Below are 23,213 nucleotides of genomic sequence, written 5' to 3'. Positions count from 1 at the left end.
GACTGAGTCTGGTTTCTCCCAAGGTTTATTTTTCTCCATCATGACCTGATGGAGTTTTGGTTCCTTACCACTGTCGCCTTTGGCTTGCTCAGTTGGGGACACTGAAATTATGATCCAAATTATTCAACTAAATATACAAATAAAATTAATTAATTAGGTCTTATTTAATTCTATAAACTATAATACTGATCTGCCAACACTGTCGTTATATATTTAAAATAAGCTGATAACATCACAACCAAGCTGATAACGTACAGCCAAATCTAATTTTGTTGCAATATTGTCCTGTTTAACACTGTGAAGCTGCTTTGAAACAATCGTCATTGTAAAAGCGCTATATAAATAAAGTTGATTGATTGATTGATTGATTGCTATACATGTTTGGAACAACTTGAGAGGGGGGCAAATAGAGACATATTTAGGCCACACCCACATCTGGGGGGGGGGGGGGTAACAATCCAATACTCTTCATTGACTTTGTATTGCGTGAGGCTGCCTTCTTGTCATTTCAGGTGTATTACAAAAAACAAAACAATGTCTAAAAGCTGATATGTGACATGGTGTAAAGCAAACAAGCTAAAAACACAGAACTAAGATTTCATAAGCTGTCGACCCCCCAAAAAAAACAAGCGTTTAAGGAGACAAAAGTGGACAAAGGCAATAAGACGTGAAGCTTTAGCAGGAAGATTGGGTTAATTTGGGGATCCTGAGACTCAGTATACTGACGTGTGCAGTAAACATTTTGTCAGATATCCAAATGTCAGTTTTATATATTATATTTCCTGTCGCTGATTACTTTCCCCTCCATTGGGCGTAGGTCTCTGTCTCTATTGCATGTATGCACTTTTATGTCTTTAAACGCTCGTTTTTTGCATCAGCAGCTTATAAACACTTCTTGTTTTCTGTACACCTTGTCACATATCAGCTTTTACACATTTTTCATTTATTTAGTTTTTGTTATAAGTCAGAAATAACAAGGAGTGCGCTTCCCGCAATAGAAAGTCAATGGAGACGGTTGGTTTGTGGGCCTACCTAATAAAGTGGCTGGTGAGTGTATTTTATGGGGGGAAAACATGACAGGGTTTTTGGTTCTGTTTTTTATTTTTAGATAATGCAATGACAATGACCTGCCGCACAATATATTTTTTTTATTATTATCATTATTATTATTATTATTATTATTATTATTTTTGCTTGCACATTTGCGCAGCAGGTCATTGTGTCACAGCATCATACATGAGATGAGTCAGCCTCCGTCAGTGAAAATGCACCCGTCACAACAACCTGATGCCCCATTGTGTTTTGCTTCTCATATTTTTGCTTTGAAAAGCTTAATAAGAGAGATATTTGCCACATGGAGTTTCAGAAAATTGCTTTAGGCATGCCAGATATGCATCTAAATGTAAATTTACACAAGGTAAAAGTCTTGAGAAGACACCTGAGTCACGACAGATGTTTCCTTTAGTAGTCGGAAACCTTAAATAGAGCGTGTCATTTAAATCTGCAAGAGGACGATTATCATTCTTACAATTTATTTCAAAATAAACAATGTATTACTGTATGTTGAAGTTTCCAATAAAGTTATCAACTTGAGTGAGAGTGACATTTTCCAAAGTCTTATAAGAGTTTGGTGAGTGTTCAATTCAAACCCTGGTTAGAGGTAAAATAATATTTGTAGGGTGACAGTTGGAAAATTTAAAGTTATGAGTAGAATGAAAGTAAGATGATTACATTGTGTCATGCCAGCGTATTAACCCTCTGGGGTTCTTCATTTATGGGTCACACTCAGGACCTTCGGGTCTAAAAGGACCCGGAGGTCGGGATTAAAAAAAAAAAAAAATTGAGTAAAATCAATGAAATATATTTTTGTTCAATAATATTTTTTCTTTTCTTTTTTGGTGTTTTGAGATAATTTTATGATTTATAAATAATATTTATGCAATAATTATGACCCATTTTTCCCATTGAATATAATAGAATTTTATTTTATTTTTTTTTCCTTTTTTTATTAAAGCTGTATTTCATTTTACAGTCAAGCCTAGGCCTCATGAAAGCATTTTTTTTTATTTGATTGGTGCCATCTGGTGGACACAGTGAGCATTTTTATCACGCAATAGCACATTTTTACCACTAGAGTGCATTACAGAACCTGTGTGTGTGTGTGTGTGTGTGAGTTTTTGTTTGTCTGTTTTGCACTCTTGATGTTATAGAGATTCACCCCTTCACTGTTGAGTCCTTTTTTTCTGCATCCTGGCTGATTTGTAGATTATATGCACAAAAAACTCTGTATTTTCATATTTTTGCCAATTTCCCATTCATTTCCTATGGGGGTCTTTTTTGACCCGAAGGCCCCGAGTGTGACTATTTTTTTTACGACCACTTAGACTTTTCCAATCCTGTCCCCAATTTTTTTTTCTGTCCATATACCAAGTACCAATACCCTCACCAAGTTTCGTACCATTCAGATGAAGCTACGATTTTTAACATTTCTTTCAAAAAAAAATTCGGGTCAGAAATGACCGAAGAACCCCAGAGGGTTAAAGAAGAAAAAAACAAACAGACAGCCAGTGTCATTAGTAGAGCTCACATCCTCAGTGATAAGTTTCCCCCATAAAACAGAAGCACTGTTTTTAGCATCAACACAGAAACAAAAGGGGAAAAAAAATAAAAATAAAATAAAATTAATAACTGTCTGGGGGCAGTTTTTTTGAGTGATTAATCAAGTAATAGTAGCATCATGTTGTTCAAATAAGAAGAATCTGTATTTGTGTTATAGAATTACTTAAAGCACCACCATAAACACTGCTGTCTATTACTCTTTGAAGTAAAACCTTTGTGTTAAAAACACTCCATTAATCCTCAATTTCATCATAAAAAGCAGAATTTCCACTTTCATTCATATTTAATTCTATATATTCACTCAACTACATTAATTAGAATGGAGCATATTAAAGTTCACAGTTGACAACAAAACAAGGAACAAGCCTCAAGCAAATCATGAAAAAAATATTCCACATTATAAATAGTTTAAAAAAATGGCACTCAGTTACACACATTACCACACCAAATCAAACAGAGTTCATTTTTTGGCCATTAAGGATGTGAATCTCACAACAACAACAACAACAACAACAAAAAACATGTGACGTGTATAATACGTCTGGACCTTTTACCATTGAGGTTGCTATAATGATCATTCCCATTATATATTTTTTCTCAATTAAAACTAGCAGTACAACAAATACTACCATGAACAATTACTGCTTATAAAGAATATTGTTCTTGTGTCAAGCAAAAACACTTAAGCCCCTTTCACACTGCACGTCGGACCCACAATATTCCCGGAACATTGCCGGGTCGCCTTCTGTGTGAAAGCAACCACGTCCCGGAATTGATTACCGAATTCGACACGGGTCGGGGACCTAGTAATATTGTGGTATTCGACCCGGGACGAGCGCTGTGTGAACAAAAGCCGAAACTAATGCCGCAACGTGTACGTAGTTATTGTGCGACTCATAGAGCTTGTTTTTTTCAATAATACAACCCTGCAATGCCAGAAGAGCTAGTCAGTGTTTTAAACGCAGAGAGTGTTCGTATACAAAAGAAACTAAAATTAAACAAGCAGAAATGTGCGCAAACTGGACACAAGTCAAGACCACGGAGCTCCTTACTATCCGCGCTGAAGCTGAGATCGCTCGCCATTATACGTCACATCCGGATGTCACGTGTCAACTCGACCCGGGACCGTTAAGCGTTGTGTGTGAAAGCGCACATATTACGGTATTTCGCTGGCTGTGTGAATCGACCAAATCTAGCGGTCCGGGAACAAATGCCGCGTCGCATTATCCGTGTATTTGCCGGAATCGCAGTGTGAAAGGGGCTTTACTCAAATACTGTGATATGATGGACCCATTTTTGGAGTTCCCAAAATAGCAATTATCTTCCATAAAATGACTTAAAGGGATAGTTCAACCAAAAATGTAAAGTTTAAATTTTACCTGCTTACACCCAGGGCATCTGAGATGTAGGTGACTTTGTTTCTTCAGTAGAACACAAAGATTTTTAACTCCAACCGTTGCAGTCTGTCAGTCATATATAATGCATGTGAATGGTAAAACATGAGAGTATAAGTATAAAACTCAATCTGATGTACATCCGCGCCAGAGAGCACGTGTTTAAACTATGCCAGATCGTGAACACCAGCTGTTGAACATAGTAGCATATTAGAGGTTCAAAAAATTAATCCAAAAATACCGTAAATACTGTTTGGTTTCTTGCACAACCCCATCATTTCATGTCTTAAGACATCAATGTGTCATCTCTAGCCGCAGGGTTCAATATAAACTCCTATGCGCATGCTTTTTTTACTCTCATAATTCTCATACTCATGGGTTACCATTTACATACATTATTCGACTGGCACACTGCAGCGGTTGGAGTTAAAAATCTTCATTTGTGTTCTTTTGAAGAAACAAAGTCACCTATATATTGGATGCCCTGGGGGTATGCAGATAAACATCACATTTTCATTTTTGGGTGAACTATCGCTTTAAGGAGGAAGCAACAAGGCACCATGTTGAGAAGATATAGAATCCACAGAAGCTCTTTCCTCTTTTTATACATATGGGCTCTGGCTTTCTAAAGCTTTCTGAAGTAGTAAAGTGCACTGCATGGGCTGCTTTTGGGGAAATGTAGTCAGACATTAAAGGTTTTCACACTGTTGCTTTTTGACAGAGGCATAGTCGTTAAATTGATTCTTCCAGTCCAGCATGTAAGAAAGCCAGCGGTGGAACTGAGACTTCCACTGGAACTCCACTTCATCAATACTCACTACAGAAGAGAGAGATAGAGAGAGAGAGAGAGAGAGAGAGAGAGAGAGAGAGAGAGAGAGAGAGAGAGAGAGAGAGAGAGAGAGAGAGAGAGAGAGAGAGAGAGAGAGAGAGAGAGAGGCAGGTCAAGTTTGAGATACAAGGATATTGGATTCAAAATGCAAATGAGTGAAGCCATTTAGGCCAGACAAACATTTAGAAGTCCGAAACAGTACCCGCATCATTTGAGTTTTTGCAGGGGTGCATACGTGCATTATCGTGGTGACAGCCCTAATGAGAAAGTTATAAATTGCTTTACATTTTTCTCATCATGAAGCTGTATATTGTACTTCGATTGAGCATAACCAAAACCTCAATCAAACATGCAAAGCTCTGCTCGGTGCTTTGGCCTGTTGAATATATGCACGAGAGCTGCACGATTAATCATTAAGTAATCGAGGGCGACAATATACGAGCTCTGTAAAAAAGGTTTTGCCACAAACTCAACTGACAGGCTTCTATACTCTATGATTTCACACGAGTCTCTTCAGACCTTACTGTACATTAATTATGAGCTTCCAGCACTTCTGTGTGTGACCTCCTAATTAAACTTCTCTCCACAGATTGAACATAGAAATAAAAACAGTATAAATAACAATAAATAAATGTTGTTTTTTTGTTTTGTTTTTAACACAACGTTGTTGTGACGTCTTATTAAGTGCATATAGACTTGAATTGAACGATACACAGAGTACTTAACCAACATAATCATCATTTTTGAGAGAAATTGTGAAGGTTCTCTCCATTTAGGATTCGAACAAATATAATCCAAGCCCCTTTGATGACGTGCATGATAATGTTACTGTTTATCATCTGTACGTCATCGTCTAAAGCCCCGCCCTGATGATCTCATTGGTCCAAACTGTTTCGGTTACTGTTACTGGATAAATTACTCCTCTATGGATCGAGGCCAGACTGAACTGCCCGACCTAAAAATGTTGTTGGCGGGGATAAGTTCGGCTGGCATCCAGGCTAACCCTCATGCCCTGTCATGGTGAAATCGCGAGACAATTTTCATCTCGTCAAGAAATAACGTAAAATTTTAATATCACAAGATACCGTAGCATTAGATCTTGTAACAACTCTACTATTAAACGTTTGACAAAAATCACAGGGGGACATTCATATAAGCAACGCAATGCACTGACACTGATCCAGAGAGAACAGTTGTCATGTATAAGTATGAAACAACTTCACAAACAGTCAAAACAGTCAACCACACAGTATCGTTAGTTCTGTGTTACAAATATTCATATTAAATTATAGAAGAACTGTGATAACGGTTTATAGTTCAGATTTAAACAATGAGATCTACGATAGCGCAGGCCAAAATAACACGATCAAAATCTCCTTTTGAAAGAAACATGCCACTTCAAATGACGATTGTATCGATTACATTGTTACACCTCCAGGTGGTGACAAGTGACTGTTAAAGAATGTATTTGTCATTGAATTATTCAAGATTCGTTCAAAAATTGCAGATTCATCCTGCAATGAAACAAGTGAAGTTGGCTATTGATGAATGCGTCATTGAATCGTTCATTCAAACCATTTTTATTTTATTTTATTAAAGGTGCACTATGTAGTATTTTTGCAAATATCCAAAAAACACTAGGCCAGTGTTATATATTTTGTTCAGTTGAGTACTTACAATTTCCCAAATGTTTCCAACTATTTGTAAATTGTGAGAAAATTGCTATTTTAACCAAGGACCCGGGACGTTTCAGCGTAGCGTTTGAGGGAGTCGCCTGTCAATCGCGTCCTATCTGCGTTACCCTCGGTTTTATTTGGCAGAAGCTCTTTTCTCTTAGCAGTGTGAACATGTCACAGAAGCGCTGAGCGAACACACAGAGTAACGTCATAACATCATTTTAAACACACTTAAATGTATCTAATATGATAAACAGAGCTGCTTGACCTCATGAAAAGCGGAAATACTGCAGGCGCCCGGCGACTGTGTCCCGTCATAATAAAAGTCCCGGTGCTCACGAGCCGTGTCTGCATAACAATTGCTCCAGCGGCCGTGCTCAGCTCCACAACACTCTGTCCTGCTCTGCTTCATACTACAGTAACATTAATAACCGCATCCAAGAACATGATTTCTGCCCGAGTCCTGTTTTCCACCGGCTGTGAGATGAAGACCACATGTCCCAAGATTCTGCGCTCAAACTTGGCGTCATCAAACTACGCCTTTGTTTAGAATAGGCGCCCTCTAGCGGACGGAAAGTTGCATAGTGCACCTTAAATTCACATTCATTAAACATTGTAATTGTAATTAACATTTGTCAGGAACCCTAGTAAATTACGTTTGGGTTTAGCTTGTTCGGAATCATAGGATAATAGTGATCTCTGAAACAAAGCAAAATAATTTTGATTCTCAATTTATCCAGAATTGTGCAGCTCCAATATGCACACTATCAACTGTCCTTAATAACAGAAAACCAAAATAAACAATGTTGGAAATATTCGCTGATGGTGAATACTTCTTCATCTTCAATGTAAAACGTATGACACCATAAAACACAATTTGTATATGTACAATTTTATGGCACATTTTCTCATATATTTACAAAAACCTGTCGTATTGCATCTGAAATGTTCAGATGCAAAATCAAAACAATTGTTGTGTTTCACATCATGCAAAATTTTTAGTAGAACTATCCCTTTAAAGACTAACTTCTCTAAGCAGCATACCACAATAATCATTATTCAAGCAGAATGACATTTTAAATTGAACAGCCTTGATAATTTATTTAAATTGAAATAAAAAAAAATTATTAGCATAAATTACTTATCGCATTTTTACAGATCATTCAGCGCTGCTGAAAATGCTATTAAAAAGTGACTATTTTAGCTTCCTTACTTTCAAGCACAAGTGCTCTACACACACACATATACATATATATATATATATATATATATATATATATATATATATACATATATATATATATATATATATATATATATATATATATATATATATATATATATATATATATATATATATATATATATATAAAGCGTAAGCAACATATAATTCATTCCTGTTATGCAGTAACTGTTCAACTCAATAACTTTAAACAGAAAATAGGGCTTTCATCTTTTATTTATTTCTATAAAAGAGTATACCTGACTTTCAGAAATATGAACTTAAACATTATTACTTGATTATATGCAATGGCAAGAAAACATGAAATCCATTAATACATTTGTGATGTTTTCAATCCAAATGTAATGTCACTTACTAAAGGATGATGTCATTGTGGAATTGGCTTATGTTAATTAAAGGAATTTTACAAAAGACTGACTGACAGGACGGAAAGTGGTTTAGACTCAAAAACAAAAACCAATTATAAAGCGATTAAATGTTTAGTTTTTAACATTTTTATTTACCCTGTCTAGACTTGTTTGTGATATTGTGAAAAAAAAAAAGAAAAAAAAAAACTTAGTTTAATATTTTATCTAATATGCTAAGGCATGATGGGGACATAAAATGTACTGCATATGACCCAAATAACAAGCTGTTTTCAAATACCTGCATTTCCTTCCTGCTATATTGCTAATGTTCAGAGCTGGCTGCCGGTTCAATCCCTGCAAGTGCCGTGCCATGAGCTATCAGCGTTGTGCTCTTGATTAAGACACTTAATCCCAGGATGCTCCAGGGTGATTGTATCTGAAATAAGTTTATGGCGTCGACTTGGCTCAGACTCCATAAATCACTGTTTACTCTCCAGACTAGCGTTTGGTATAAAAGCAGGAGCCAAATGGGGTTTACCATGTAGACCTGATCCCACTCACAGGCCTTTCAGCAAATCAGCTACTACGACTGGATGCTGTGTCACCAATTAATATTCATGAGCTGAGTTGATCAAGTTTCTTCATTTGTATGACATAAAAAAAAAAAAACCTTGTTTGTGCACAAGCGTTGCAGTCTCAAAAGAGTAGGCGAGGTAGCGAATCCTCTGGGAATGGCTTTGCCGTCACAAGCGCCAGGGAGACTGCACACTGCCCGCAGTGACAATAATTCAATTTGCACATATGTGCATTTGTATGCGCAGTCACTGGCGCCTGACCTCTAGTACATAAACAAGACAAGGCTACTTCTTCACCTAGACTCAAATCAGAATCGATTCATTCCATTTCAGTGTCAAATTCAATTCTGCTCCCTACGGTCGCACTACCTGGAACTCCAATTCTCTTCCGTTTTCTACCACCGATGATACTGACAGCCAGCCAGAACTTCGAGAGTTTACAGATGCAAGACTGTTGAGCGTCACCTTGCAAAGACCTCCAAAAAGCAGATTAAAAGCATCAGTCTATATTCATTGCTTTAACCAGTAATGACAGCTGTAAAGGCAGCCCAGGGTTTACAAGATGATTTTAAGTGTGCCAAAAGCTGTTTAAATATACAAACGTACAAGCAACCGCTTCCAGTACATAATGCCGTGACTTGCTCTCCCATCTTATGTTTAGTAACGCACTTAAAAGCACACGTCTCTCACCGCAGGGCTAGACACAGACCACAAGCTACACGTTTGGTTGAAAAAGGTTTAAATGAGCGAGGAACTACAGGGGAACACTCTTCATTTTCTCTTCAAATAGCCTGCCTTCCACTGTTGAACCTTTAGCAGAATACTCACTATAGAATATCAAACCTACTATACCTAAAAACATCCTGAAAGCAGGGACACCTGTATAATGGATAAAATGGATTCACAGCCAAGACTAAAGCATTCAAACCCATTTACACTGAATTTAAATACATAGCGTTTTACATTAGCACCAATTCAGCAACATCTCCATTATCCATGTGTCCTTATGAATACATTCTGAACATGTTAGACACAAGTACTTGCTATCCATGGCGGGGACAAAACAGCTTTTGAGGAAAGCGTACATTTCAGTCTCAAGCTTCTGGATTGTAGGCCAAATCATTCTACTCGTTTTATTTTGTCATGCAAATGGAATGACAAAATAAAAAGAGCAACTATGAAAAACTTAAGATAGTGACAGGCTATTTCTGGTTAGATATAAAGCATTTCTATCAAACCTGGGTATCACAGTTTAGTTCATACAAGCCGAAATAGAATTACTGGTGTGTGCTGAGGGAAAATTTCCCATATTCGGCTTGGCTTGCTGAGGATAGGTTTGTTATTACTTTGCAGGCTTAAGTTTTTCCACCTGACGAATGACAAAACGGGTCCAAAAATGTCAAAAACTCCAGGAGGCGTCAGTGATTTCACCTCTAGAGGCCGTTCTCGTATGGTATAATGATGGCGGATCCTTCTCAGCCATTCCAGCAATGGAGCCAACAGAGAAAATCTATCGGTGCAGATTTTTGCAGATAACCAAATGTTCCAGCAGGTAAGTGCTCACATTTTCTTCATGAAATTTTAAAGGAACTGTATGTAAGAAATGTCTCAATGAATCATAAAATGGCCCTGACATATCACTAGACATTAAGAAATCATGTTAATTTCAAATACTTCTATCACTGACTATAGTCTAGCCAGGATATTGTCCTTTAAAAGTTGTTGTTGCAGCCCTCAACTGATGTTGATGTTTTGGCCTTAAGCTCCACCCTCCACCTATCTACCAATCACAAAGTCAGCAGTGATTCGGTATCCGGGGGGAGGGGTATACATGGCTCAGCAGTCGTTTGAAAGTGATTGCAGTACCAGTTTTGGCCACAATCTTACATACACTTCATTTAAATGTGTACAACAATATAAAAGTACATTAAAATAGTTATCGAAGTATAATAATCTAATTGTATAGTATATTAATCTACTAGCATTCATGTAGCTCAAACCCATGATCTTGGATTTAATGCAATCCAAGTTGCATAGGATAAGTGCATATACCAAATGCAAAAAGGTAAAGGTAAATAATTGCTGTGCTTCTGAAACACTCAAGCAGCTCCAGTCCCACATTTAGCTCCACTAGCTGGCCGGGTCTACACTACAGGTGCCCTCAAGAGACTAGACGATGACACGTGTGCTGGCCAGGCAGAGCTGAAGAGACAAGCAGAAGCGAGCATGTCATGATTTCTTTTGTTTATGTGGTGTGGGTGGACGGTTGTTCTCATTCCGTGACTCTCACCTGTGACATACTGCAGTTTTGGCAGGAAACTGTCCCAGAACTTGCACTGCTGGGCCCTGAGCATCCGGAGTGTTTGTGACAGGCCAGTGTTAAGCGTGACATACTGCTGATGTTCCAGCGTGAATGGCGGCCAATCTGCTCCCTCCACACTCGGATCCCTGAAACATCAAGCCAGGAAAATCAACTGAAAGGCAAGTTTTATGTATAGCGTCAAGTCACATCAATACATTTTTTTCCCCCAAAACAATTCAACAACTGACTTAATAGCTACGACGTTTACACACTCTTGTAAAGAATGCCTTGCAGTCCTTTACCAGAAGTAGCTTTGAATCTTAATGCACAATCCCAGCAAAGCCTTCAAAACAAGCCATTTCAGGAATTGCATCCGATACTTTTCTTAAGCGAATCTGCCCATTTCAGGAAAAGATAAACTTCAGCGTGTTCCACTGTGATCCAGCTTACTGATCATGTTCATTGATATATTAGCATTGTGTCATTCCCCTTGTGAAAAGTGTATGAAGTGTTAACTGAAAGAAACTAAGCTCGCTCCCAGCCACAATTAAGTTTCTGCCTCTCCATAATTTATACCAAACAAATGAGGATGATAATCAACACTAGCCTGCCACCTCCAAGACTTGTTTTGTTTTTTTACACATCAACTGAAAAAGTGTGAGCTGATGAAAGCCCGTCTTATCAAGATATTATGGATTAAACTTCTCCAAATTTACACTGGTTAATACATTTCTCAGAGATACATAGAAACAATTCCCTAATTCTTTATAGTAAATATATACAAATACATATACATCTTGTAAATAAAAATTAGAGTATGCCATTCTTAGTATTAAAAGAATAGGATGTTCAAGAAAGAAAATTTGTCATTTGTCACCTTACAATGTTATATATATATTTTTTTTATGTTCTGTGGCAAACAAATATCCAGAATGTGTACAATGATATTTTTCCAAGAAGTGAAAGACAGAAAACCCTGTCAGATGTTTCAACAGTTTTGACCACCACAACTCATATGATGTTAAGTCACATGAGTGTTTTTTTTTTTTTTTATCAGACCGAAATGTCATAGCTTTCAAGACTAATTCACACTAGGGCTGGAACAATTTTTATTTTATTTTTTCAAACGATTAATCTAGCAATTATTTATTTCCTCCCAGTTAAATAATCTGTATAATCTGTCCCATTTTCTGAATAGTTGATTAATCATTTGGTTAATTTACAGATAAATAATAACCAATAATTCACCAATAAATAATAACCATAACCAATCTATGTATGAACCTTTACCTAATCATGCAGTGTAGGCCTAATTAGGAAAAGTGTTTACTATGGCTGCATTCACGCTCACTTTTTGGGATGTGCAATATTTTTGTTCAGTCAGAAATTAAAGTAGCTGCTTGAATATGTTCATTCAGCTGTATGAACAAACAGCGGAAGTCACAACCGCATTCTAATAAACCACAGAGGTAACAATAGCGCATAATTAAATAAATGAGTCCAATGGATGCAAGTTCATCCATTAGATTTTTAAATAACCAAAAAAAGTGCTTTGTAACCTACAAGTGCTTTGTAACTGGTTGCAGAGAGTATGTTTGAGCTGCACCTTGCAGCCACGGCAGCTCATAAAAAGTAGAATGCTGAATGAACGCAGCTGTATTAAGCAGAAAATATGAAACTGACAATTGTATTCTAGTGCTGTGTACCATTTCACTGTAATAGTCCAAATACTTACTCTGCCATCAAGTCATTTTGATGTAACAGACAGAGTCGCTTTTTTCAGATGCTCCTGCATATAAGTTGTGCTGCTGTGATTTGCCATTTTTTTTAACAGTGTGCAGAGCACCCTTTTATTCTTTCTCTGTTTAAAAGATTCTTCTGTTCTTTTTTTTTTTAAGGGCTAATTTCCAGCATGCCCAGGAGCCACCATCCCTGGCTAACATAAATAGTGCAAAGAATCAACACATTCCATGCAAATAGACACATTTTTGTTCAAGCCCTAATTCACACTTTTGTTATTAGGCATGCAACATGCAAATGGTAGATGTTTGACATTATTGACAACATTAAACTTGGTGTGTTGTTTCTGCATTAGCGATATGTGAATATATGCAACTTCTTTTTATCTTTTATCTTTATCAGAAATCGTGTCCTACAACTGTACCTGTAGCTTGTCACACAGACTGTATGCTTAAAGGGACCTCGTTGTATCTTATTTACCTATAAAAGTATCATAGTAGTACTCTAAATGTAATAAAGGCACAAAATTGTCCATTAAAGAGTTAGTTCACCCCAAAAAATGATTCTGTCATTAATTACTTACCCTCATGTTTTTCGACAACCATAAGACCTTTGTTCATCTTTGTAACTCAAATAAAGATACCTTTGTTGAACTGTGATGGCTCAGAAAGGCCTCCATTGACTCCAATGTAATTTTCTCTCTCAAGACCAATAAAAGACACTAAAGACATAGTTACAAAGCCCATCTCACTACAATGGTTCTACAATAATTTTATGAAGCGACCAGAATAGTTTTTGTGTGGTCACAATTACATTGTGGCCGTTGAGAGAGAAAATTACATTGTGGCCATTTTGGCTTTTCTGAGCCATCGGAGTTCTTACGGGTGTCGAATGACATGAGGGTAAGTAATTGATTATATTTTTGGGTGAACTAACCTTTTTAAGGCTACTGCTATAGTGACAAGCTGTTGTACACCGAAAAAGTAAAAAAAAAAAAAAATTCACTTTTTTTTCTGACAGTGAATGGAGGAGAAAAAAAACCTTATTTGTAACGACATGAGAGTGAGTAAATAAAGACAGATTTAACACTGTGAATTAGGATAGAAGCTCATGCAGTAGATTGTGTCAGATTTACACTTACCCACTTCGAGCAAAGTTGCCCCAATGCTCCATTATCCTCCTACTCATGGATGACTCCTCATTTGAGAATGCAAAAGTGTGGTTTAGAGGAATTCCAAAAACAAATGGGATCTCATCCCCGTGCATTACACCCATCCATCTAGGCCAGGGGTTGACGCTGGAGCGATGGTTAAAGAGGAACAATCGGGCACTGCCACCACTCTCAACATACCTACGAGCAAAATCCAGTAAGGGGCATGAAAAATAGTGGTCGCCCACCAACCAGCCTAGGGCTTCTCTGTTTTTTGACTTGCACTGCTCATCTGTCCAATCAGTATACTGAAAAGCAGCTGCTTCTCTGGCTATGTCACTGAAACCAGGGAGACCTAAGGTTATACCTGTGAGGAACTGGTCTTGATTGATAAGACTCTGGTTATGGATGCCAAATCCAGGTGCACCATATACAAGGAAGTATGTCCCTTCATCTCTGTTCAATCCTAAAAGAACATCTGTCTTCAGAAAACGTCCTGACTGGATTAAGACACTAGGCATGTCTATTAGAAATTCTCCATCCACTGTTGGCGGAAAGGGTACGCTTATTATCATGGGATCAGGAACGACATTGAATTGAAGACTGACTATCTTCTCAGGTTCAACTGCTCTTAAGCAAGCCTCCATTTCATCAACAGCCAGTCCAAGTGGGCAGTTCAGAAGCTGAGCCAGAGTCAAAGAACGGTTCCAGGCCTGAGCTGGCTCCACAGTCGCCCACACGGCATTGGGACTGCCACTCTGGAGAATTGCACGGGTGAACAGGCCATGGCTGCCCTGCGAAAGCAAATGGTGTCCCACAGAGCAAGCACCAGCACTCTCCCCAAATAAAGTTACAGAGGATGGATCCCCCCCAAAAGCAGCAATGTTTTTTGACACCCAGCTTAGAGCCAGGCGTTGGTCAAATAGACCAGCATTACCTTTAATACTCTTACTTTCAGGTAGAGCTAGGAAACCCAATGCTCCTACCCTGTAGTTCATGGACACCACCACAACTTGTTGCGACTGGCTGAGAAAACGGCCATCGTACACATCCAGGGAAGCAGTACCTGTGGTAAAGCCTCCACCATAGATCCACACCATAACTGGGACCAAGGGTTTGGCTTGGTTCTGGAAGTTTATTGAGGGAGTCCATACATTGAGGTACAGACAGTCTTCACTAATCCTTGTGTTGTAATTCCACATCTCAGCTCCAGGGAATCCTGGGTACAGTGTATCCAGTTCCTGGACACAGGAATTGGAGTACTGGGCGGCACCTCGTATCCCATTCCACACCTCAGCAGGCTCTGGTCGTTTGAATCGAAGCAGGTCTAATGGAGGCTTGGCATAGGGGATCCCAAGGAAGGCATCCACGTACTCTGAACCTCCTGGCACAGGAAGCCTTAGTCCTCTGACTTTGCCTTTGTCAGTGGAGATGATCAGTTCATCTTGCCCTGCTACCGGTTGGACGAACAAAAAAGCCAGAACTGGCAAAGTAGATCTAATGTGAATGCCCATCATTGTGTCTTCAAGGCTGATGAATAAAATCAAAAGGAGATCAAAATCAGCTTCAGCAATCAAAATGTTGTTTCAGAGACTATATTAAAAAACAGCATGTTTAAAACTGAAGCATTTGTTTGAAACTTACAAGAACAGATTATAACCAAATTGATAGCACATTTTTTTAAAGCACATTTCTACTTGAAAAAAAAAAACAGCAACAAAAAACAAAACAAAACAAAAAATACAGTTTCTATGTCATTTTTAAATTAAGTTAAATTAAATTACTGGAATAATAATATGATGGGAAAATTAAGTTAATGTCAAAATGTGTACACATACCTCTTGAGTCTCCAGGACCCCAAATACATAATAACAAAGCATGATGATGTCACAACATTATATTTTTGGTTGGATAAAGGTTGGCTCTCCCCTATTACAAAACAGCATATTGTGACATTACATGGCTACACGAGTAAGGCAGGAGTCAGCAGAGACAGTCAGACAGCTATTAATGACACCTCGGTTTCAGCTTACTCCAGATGGAGAGGAAAGCTCAGACAATCAAAATGCTCTCTATGACTCATTCAGTATGATGAGACACCCAACAACCCCTTCAACCCTTCTACAGATTACTCTGCTCCAAGTGCAAAAAAAATCCCACAATTTCTAAAATTAGACACCCTGATTGCTTGTTGTGATAGTGGGTAAATCCTGCTTGATTAATATGGCCTGCCTGAACTAGACAGATTGACCCAGAAGACTGAGCTTCCACGTTATTGAGAAGAACTACTTTCCTTAAGTAGAAAATGCCCCATACAGAGCAGCTTCAAGAGTGACAGGACAGCTTCAGGGCTGGCACATCGGGACTGTTGTTGATGATGTGGTAAATTAATTTACAAAAGTGTTTGTTTCCTCAAAACCAAGCAGTTTTTCTGTCTCTTAACAGTGGTGCGAATTTCTACTTCTGCCTCCTCTTTGATGCTGTGATGAAATGAGATCTCCTAATCTCACACAAACATTAGAAATCCTTTTTTTATCTCATAAAAAGCAATATGAGCATCTGAAAATGTATTAGTCTGTCTGGACTAGCATGTGAAATGTTGAATACTTAATTGACAAAGACTGAGAAACTTTTTTTAAATTTTCTGAAGCTAATGTTCAAAGAAGCCCACTTCGAAAGTCTCTATGGTACTATGGTCCCTAGATGTGCTAATTTATGGGATCCATGGGATTTTTTTGTCCAGGTGAAAATTGAAAGTCTGATGGTTTAGAAAAGTAATCGCACACCTCTCTTCAAACAGTGCAGTACATGTTCGGGATTAGTAGGTTTTTTGTTGTTCTTGTTGTTTTTAATACATTACTACTTGTATTCTGTAAGACATTAAATTGATTAAAAGTCACAGAGGTCTTTAAAGGTGCCCTAGATGGAACAAGAGTTCAGTACAAGGAAATTACATACAGTGAGTCTTAAACACCGTTGCTTCATCCTTCATGTGTAAATCTCATGCATGAAAAACACCATGGACAAATAGGTAAATCTCAACAGTCAGGATCATTAATATGTACACCCCCAACATTTGCATATGCCAGCTCATGTTCAAGGCTAGGCGGAACTGCACACCCGAATTATCGGAAGTTCTGCAAGTATTGTGAAAAACAAGCGGCAAGCGAGAATAGGGGAAATGGCAGATCATGGGAATAAATGTTACTTTTCATACCCTTCCCAGAGAACAAAACTGTCAACAGGCCCGGTTGGTGTTCATCTACAGTGCCTCCAGAAATGATTCACAGAGCTTCACTTTTTCCACATTTTGTTATGGTACAGCCTTATTCCTAAATGGATTAAATCTATATTTTTCCCCTCAACTCTACAAACAATACCCCATAATAACAACATGAAAGATGTTTGTTTAAAATCTTTGCAAATTTATAAAATAAAAAAACAACAATAAAAAACGAGAGAAAAATCACATGTACATAAGTATTTGCCATGACACTCAAAAATGAGCTCAGGTGCTCTTGATTCCACTGATAATCCTTGAGATATTTCTTCAGCTTGATTGGAGACCACTTGTGGTAAATTCAGTCGATTGGAAATGATTTGGAAAGGCACACACCTGTCTACATAAGGCCTCAGAGTTAACAGTGCATGCTCCCTCGGAGAACAGCCTTAAGCTGGGCATACACTGTGCGATTTTCTTTCTGATTTCGAGCTGAATTCTGAATCTGACTCTGACTCTGACTCTTTTTTTTGGGTCGTGCCGATTTTCACGTTTATCGTGGTTCGTTTGTCGTGAAGTGTGCAGTTTAGAGGGGGAAACGAGAGGCAACAAACCTCTCACGATCGGGAATCGGATGGTCAGATGAAATTACGGTCGCCCCTCGTGAGGTTATCGTGCAGCTGAAGCAAAACCACAAACTGATTGCCTTATTTTTCCTCACTGCGCCTACGTGAAAACAGAAGTTTAATCTTTTTTTTTAATTTTTTTTTTTATTTAGGGCTAGCCTAAATTTACGTTCACACTTTATTTATTTATTTATTTATTAGCCTACTTAATCTTATTATGATGGGAAATGGGAACCATTGTCCATCTTGACACAATGTCATGTTGTCCTTTTTTTCTTCTTTCTTTTTCTTTTCCCGTTTTAATTAATGAACGCGAGTCAGTAGTCTCAAACCCAGTCAATTATTCCCAACAGAAAGTGAAATCTGACAAGCAATTTCGGCGCATATTCTCAGACAACGAGAGATTAATCTTATTCAACATGCTGATAATGTAGCCTATTGTCTTAATTTATTTTCTTTATATTTCTTTTGGTCCATATTGTGAGAAAAAAAAAAATAGAAGAGAAGTAGGCCCATTCCGTGTCAAACAAGTTGTTTTTAGATACATCTGCTCTTACTTTTCATTGAGACTGACATTATTGCAGTGTCCGGACATTAATTATAGACCAATAGTTCCTTGTTTAATCGGGCTAAATGTTTTTAAATAGTGAGGAGTAATCTATTATTATATTATGCAGTGTGTCGGTTATGCATTATGAAATTGTTGGTGGGGGGGGGGTGCAAATTAATGTAATATCAATTTAATAATAAAAGTAGGCCTAGGCTACTCTAATAATAATAATAATAATAATAATAATAATAATTTTATACATAAATTCTAAATCCTCTTGATATCGATAGGTGATGCATTTTATAGGCTATCTCTATAATACAGGATGTTCTATCGTCGCATCAAGGCATGGGGGTTTTATTGCGCATTTTTCACCCGTACAGTGTGAGCAGACAAGTCGCGCTCGACGGTCAGTTGTGACCTTTGGCTTTGCATCGCATGCGATCTACAGTGTGAGTAGGTAACCTTGCTGAAACACAGAAATCGCACAGTGTATGCCCAGCTTTAGCCAGAGAGTTGACCAAGAACCCAAAGGTCAGTCTGAAAGAGCTCCAGCGTTTCTCTGTGGACAGAGGTTAACCTTTCAGAAGAACAACCATCTCCGCAGCACTCCATCAATCAGGCCTGCATGGTTGAGTGGCCAGATGGCACAGGACAGCCAGCCCTGGAGTTTGCCAAACGTCTCCTGAAGGACTCTCATACCATGAGAAACAAAATTATATGGTCTGATGAAACAAAGATTGAACTATTTGGACTGAATGGCAAGTGTCATGACTGGATGAAACCAGGCACAGCTCATCATCACCTGGCCAATTCCTGGCATGGTGGGGGCAGCATCAAGCTGTGGGGATGTTTTTTAGCAACAGGAACTATGCAAGAAAGATGAATGCAGCAATAAAGACATCCTTGATGAAAACCTGCTCCAGAGAGCTCTGGAACTCAAACTGGGGCGAAGTTTTGTCTTCCAACAGGACATTGACCCTAAGCATACAGCTAAGATAACAAAGGACTGGCTATGAGACAACTCTGTGAATGTCCTTGAGTGGCCCAGCCAGAGCCCAGACTTGAACCCGATTGAACATCTCTGGAGAGATCTGAAAATGGCTGTGCACCAATGCTCCCCATCCAACCTGATATAGCTTGAGAGGTCCTGCAAAGAAGAATGGGAGAAACTGATCAAAAAGAGGTGTGCCAAACTTGAAGCTTCATACTCAAAAAGACTCAAGGCTCTAATTGTTGCCAAAGGAGCTTCAACAAAGTATCAAGCAAAGGCTGTGATTTTACTTGTTTAATTTTTTTTTTATAGATTTACAAAGATTTCAAACAAACTTTTCACATTGTCATTAGGGGTATTGTTTGTAGAATTGAGGAAAATAAATGTGAATTTAATCCATTTTGGAATAAGGGTGTAACATAAAAAAAAAAAATGTGGAAAAAGTGAAGCGCTGTGAACACTTTATGGAAGCACTGTATTATCAGATTTAATTCAAAGTAATAGTTAGTTTGCTCAGTCCATTTCACCATGGACAGTTTTCTAACCTGGGACAATGTCAAGCAGGCTTTGCTCAGTGTCTGATACCAACTATATTCCCACAAAAAGTAAGTGGTGATATTATCCACTTCTTGACTTTCAAAAACAATTATTGATTACATTTAAAGCTTCTTAGTGAAACAAACTTAACAATCATTTACCCTATGTTGTTTAGATCAAATGCAAGATTCTAGTACAGTAACAATAGGAAACTATTTAATTAATTGCTAATGCTAAGTAACTAGCATACATAACTTAATAGTATGACAAATATCAAATGACAAAGGTTAATATTATTTCCTGCCATTGTTATCATATAAATATACAAAATACACCCGTAGATACGCCAATCCCTACAAACAACACATTTACACGCTACTCAGTTCGCTGTTTAGAGTTTGTGATTCAAAGTCAAGAATCTATCATTGTAAAATCATATGGTGATGCATTACAATAATTAAAATGTTTTCACAATGCGTAAAACAAAGTTGTAACTTCTGACGTTATGGGTTAATGCTATAAGCTAGTTATTGTTTATGCTGAAGTTCTAGTATTAATGTAACAGTTACGCTTTGCAGGTTCTTACTGAAAATAAACTTACCACTCAGAAGCGTCCATGTTCAATCTCAAAACAATTGGTTGTTACTCAAAATCTGCATTTTCGCCAGAAACAGGCTCAAACATATAAGTTTGGATGTCATATCTCTCTATTATCATGGTGGACAGTAGAGATGTGTTAGCTGTCATTGTGAACTACTGAAATGAGCAGCAGTGAAACGCCACATCAGAGCAGAACTCCACATTACTATTCATGACTGTGGCAAGGTGGACGAGCGAGAGACATGGGAGGAGCGAGCGAGACTGGGGACGTGATTGCGAAAGTATCACCTGCGAGACACAACGGTCTCGAGTCCACTCATGAGGGAGCTCGGAGGCATAAGGAGCGCTACACCAGTAAAGGATGAGAGAGGACCAGGCCTGGAATTTACGTTGAGTTTTGTTCATGTTTTGTTGTGTGTGTGCGTTACGTTTGTTTTGTCTATTTATTTTGGATTAAAGTTGTTGAATGTTTGCTGGTTCCCATCTCCTTCCTTCCCATCTACGAACCCCGTTACATTGGTGCCGAAACCCGAGAGGAAGGGGGATTGCAGTGCTGAGGAGGTCGGGCAGCACAGATAGATGAAGACCGCCGCGAGTGGCTGCCGAAGCGGTGTGGAGCGAGTAAAGAGGTGGGACGGAGAGCTCGCTGCTGTGCCCCTGGGTCGAGGTGGGGTGGTTGCCGTCTGGGAGGGAGTGGAGGAGTTGCTGGCGATTGCAGTGAGCCGGAGTCTCCTGCCATCCGCCGTGATGGGGACGAGCAGGGAACGCGGAACTCGCTGCCGACTGCCCTCGGCAGGAGGAGCCACCTCCAGCCACCAGGGGGTGGAGGAGGATCGAGCCAACCACCAGGTGTCCTGTACCACTGTATAGCACCACAAGGAAGAATCTCTCGGCTGGCTGAGGGCCGAATGGCAGTGTGTCGGGGAACCGGACCATAATTTTTTATTTTTTTTTCCTCTCTCCCCTTTCTCGTTCTGTAGCTCCTCGTGCTCCTGGCTCCGTTTCTCTTGCCTCTTTGTCCTTACACCAGGTGCCGCGGTCGCAGTGATCACCCCCGCACAGAGTCTCAGGAGTACCCCCCGGCCTGCAAGGGCCGATGGGGGTATGTGGCAAGCAGTGAGGCAAGGAGCCATGAGAGCGGGCCGGTGGCGAGTGTTAAACTACTTAAACTCCAAGGCGTTTTTTTTGGGATTTCCGCCTGGATTTGGCCTACCCAAATTGAAAAGCTTCCCATATACAAATACAGTGGACTAAATTCAACATGTTAAGGGTAATTTTACAGGAAACCCTTTAAAGTTACATAAAACACTGCTAAAAGCCATAAACATGTAAGTTGTCTAAGCTGTAATAATCCCCCCCCCCCCCCCCCCCGGAAAAAAAATAAGTTTGTCTGTGTCATGTTGTATGCAAGATTTATTCAAATGATCTAAAGGGATAAAGGGACTTTTAGCAGTGTTTTATATAACTTTAAAGGGTTTCCTATAAAATGACACCAACATTTTGAACCTAGACCTCTGTATGTGTGTATGGGAGGCTTTTCAATTTGGGTAGGCCAAATCCAGGCGGAAATGGCACCAGAGTAATTTAGTGTAAATACATTACTTTGTGTAAAACAAATGCCAAAATGATGCATATCTCTAGAAAGTAGAGACTCTAAGATGTCAAATTATACCACATATAACATCATAGCTCCTCCACACACATTTAAAATTGAAAGTATATACAGGACAATGTCATTCCCGACCATGTACAGCAGGGCTATTCAAATCTTACCCTGGAGGGCCAATGTAGAGCAGAGTTTAGCTCCAACCCTGATCAAACACACCCACCTGTGATTTTCTAATGATCTTGAAGACATTGATTAGCAAGTTCAGGTGTGTTTGATTAGGGTTGGAGCTAAACTCTGCACCGCATTGGCCCTCCAGGGTAAGATTTGAATAGCCCTGATGTACAGGGTCCATGGAGTTTAAGTGGTTAAACTTAAAAGGAGGCGCGACGACTGTGGAAGACGAGAGACGACCAGGCCTGGACTTTGTTATGTTTTGTTTACGTTTTGTTGTGTGTGTGAGGAGCTGCCCGCTTTTTATTATGTGTGCGCGGGCAGTCGTCCGTGAGGGGCTGCCCACGTTACTTTCGTTTTGTTTATTTATTTTGAATTTAAGTTGTTGAACGTTCGCCGGTTCCCGCATCCTTCTTTCCTATCTACGAACCCCTTTACAATGACCCGTCAAAATAAGGCAAAACAGACAATTTCATTAGGGATAATTCTCTCTCTCTCTCTCTCTCTCTCTCTCTCTCTCTCTCTCTCTCTCTCTCTATATATATATATATATATATATCCAAAACTGAAGCTATCCTAGTCGGCACTCCACTTCAGGTCCAGAAGTCCGTTATCACCAGCATTGCTTTCTCTGATCAGGTCATTCCTCTTTCCACTTCAGTCACGAATCTGGGGGTCAGAATGGAATCACAGCTTACTTTTGAAGCGCACATCAAACACCTGTGTAAGACCTCCTTCTTCCACCTCAGAAACATTGCCAAACTTCGTCCCATTCTATCGCTGGCTGATGCGGAGAAGCTTGTCCATGCCTTTATCTCCTCCAGGCTGGACTACTGCAATGCGCTCCTTATTGGCATCCCTAGCAAAAATCTCCAGAGGCTGCAGTGTATTCAGAACAGCGCTGCTAGGATCCTCATGAGGGTGCGCAAATACGACCATATCACCCCCATTCTAAAATCACTCCACTGGCTTCCTGTGTCGTTCAGGATCGAGTACAAGATCTCTCTCCTTACCCACCAGTGCATCCATGG

The 23,213-nt window shown here is 39.0% G+C and overlaps 1 protein-coding gene across 2 annotated transcripts in view; it reads right to left on the bottom strand.

The window, feature by feature from the left end:
- Nucleotides 1-4,493: 4,493 nt before the first annotated feature.
- The window catches only part of LOC137043336 (cholinesterase-like), a 42,751-nt gene continuing 24,031 nt past the window's right edge, over nt 4,494-23,213 (bottom strand). Inside the window, exons 1-4 of one of the 2 annotated variants that reach the window (XM_067419592.1) lie at nt 15,714-16,066; nt 13,867-15,405; nt 10,974-11,131; nt 4,494-4,830 (exon numbers count right to left, since the gene is read on the bottom strand). In XM_067419592.1, the coding sequence (XP_067275693.1) occupies nt 4,703-4,830; nt 10,974-11,131; nt 13,867-15,405; nt 15,714-15,742 (1,854 nt within the window). In that variant the 5' untranslated portion in view covers nt 15,743-16,066 and the 3' untranslated portion in view covers nt 4,494-4,702. Of the gene's footprint in view, nt 4,831-10,973; nt 11,132-13,866; nt 15,406-15,713; nt 16,067-23,213 lie in introns of those variants that run through there. The other variant, XM_067419593.1, reaches the window with a different exon arrangement.

The sequence above is a fragment of the Pseudorasbora parva genome, chromosome 16 (assembly GCF_024679245.1).
Source record: "Pseudorasbora parva isolate DD20220531a chromosome 16, ASM2467924v1, whole genome shotgun sequence".
In the NCBI taxonomy this organism is placed as follows: domain Eukaryota; kingdom Metazoa; phylum Chordata; class Actinopteri; order Cypriniformes; family Gobionidae; genus Pseudorasbora; species Pseudorasbora parva.
The sequence above is the reverse complement of the archived record's forward strand: the minus strand, read 5'-3'. Positions and strand labels throughout refer to the sequence as shown.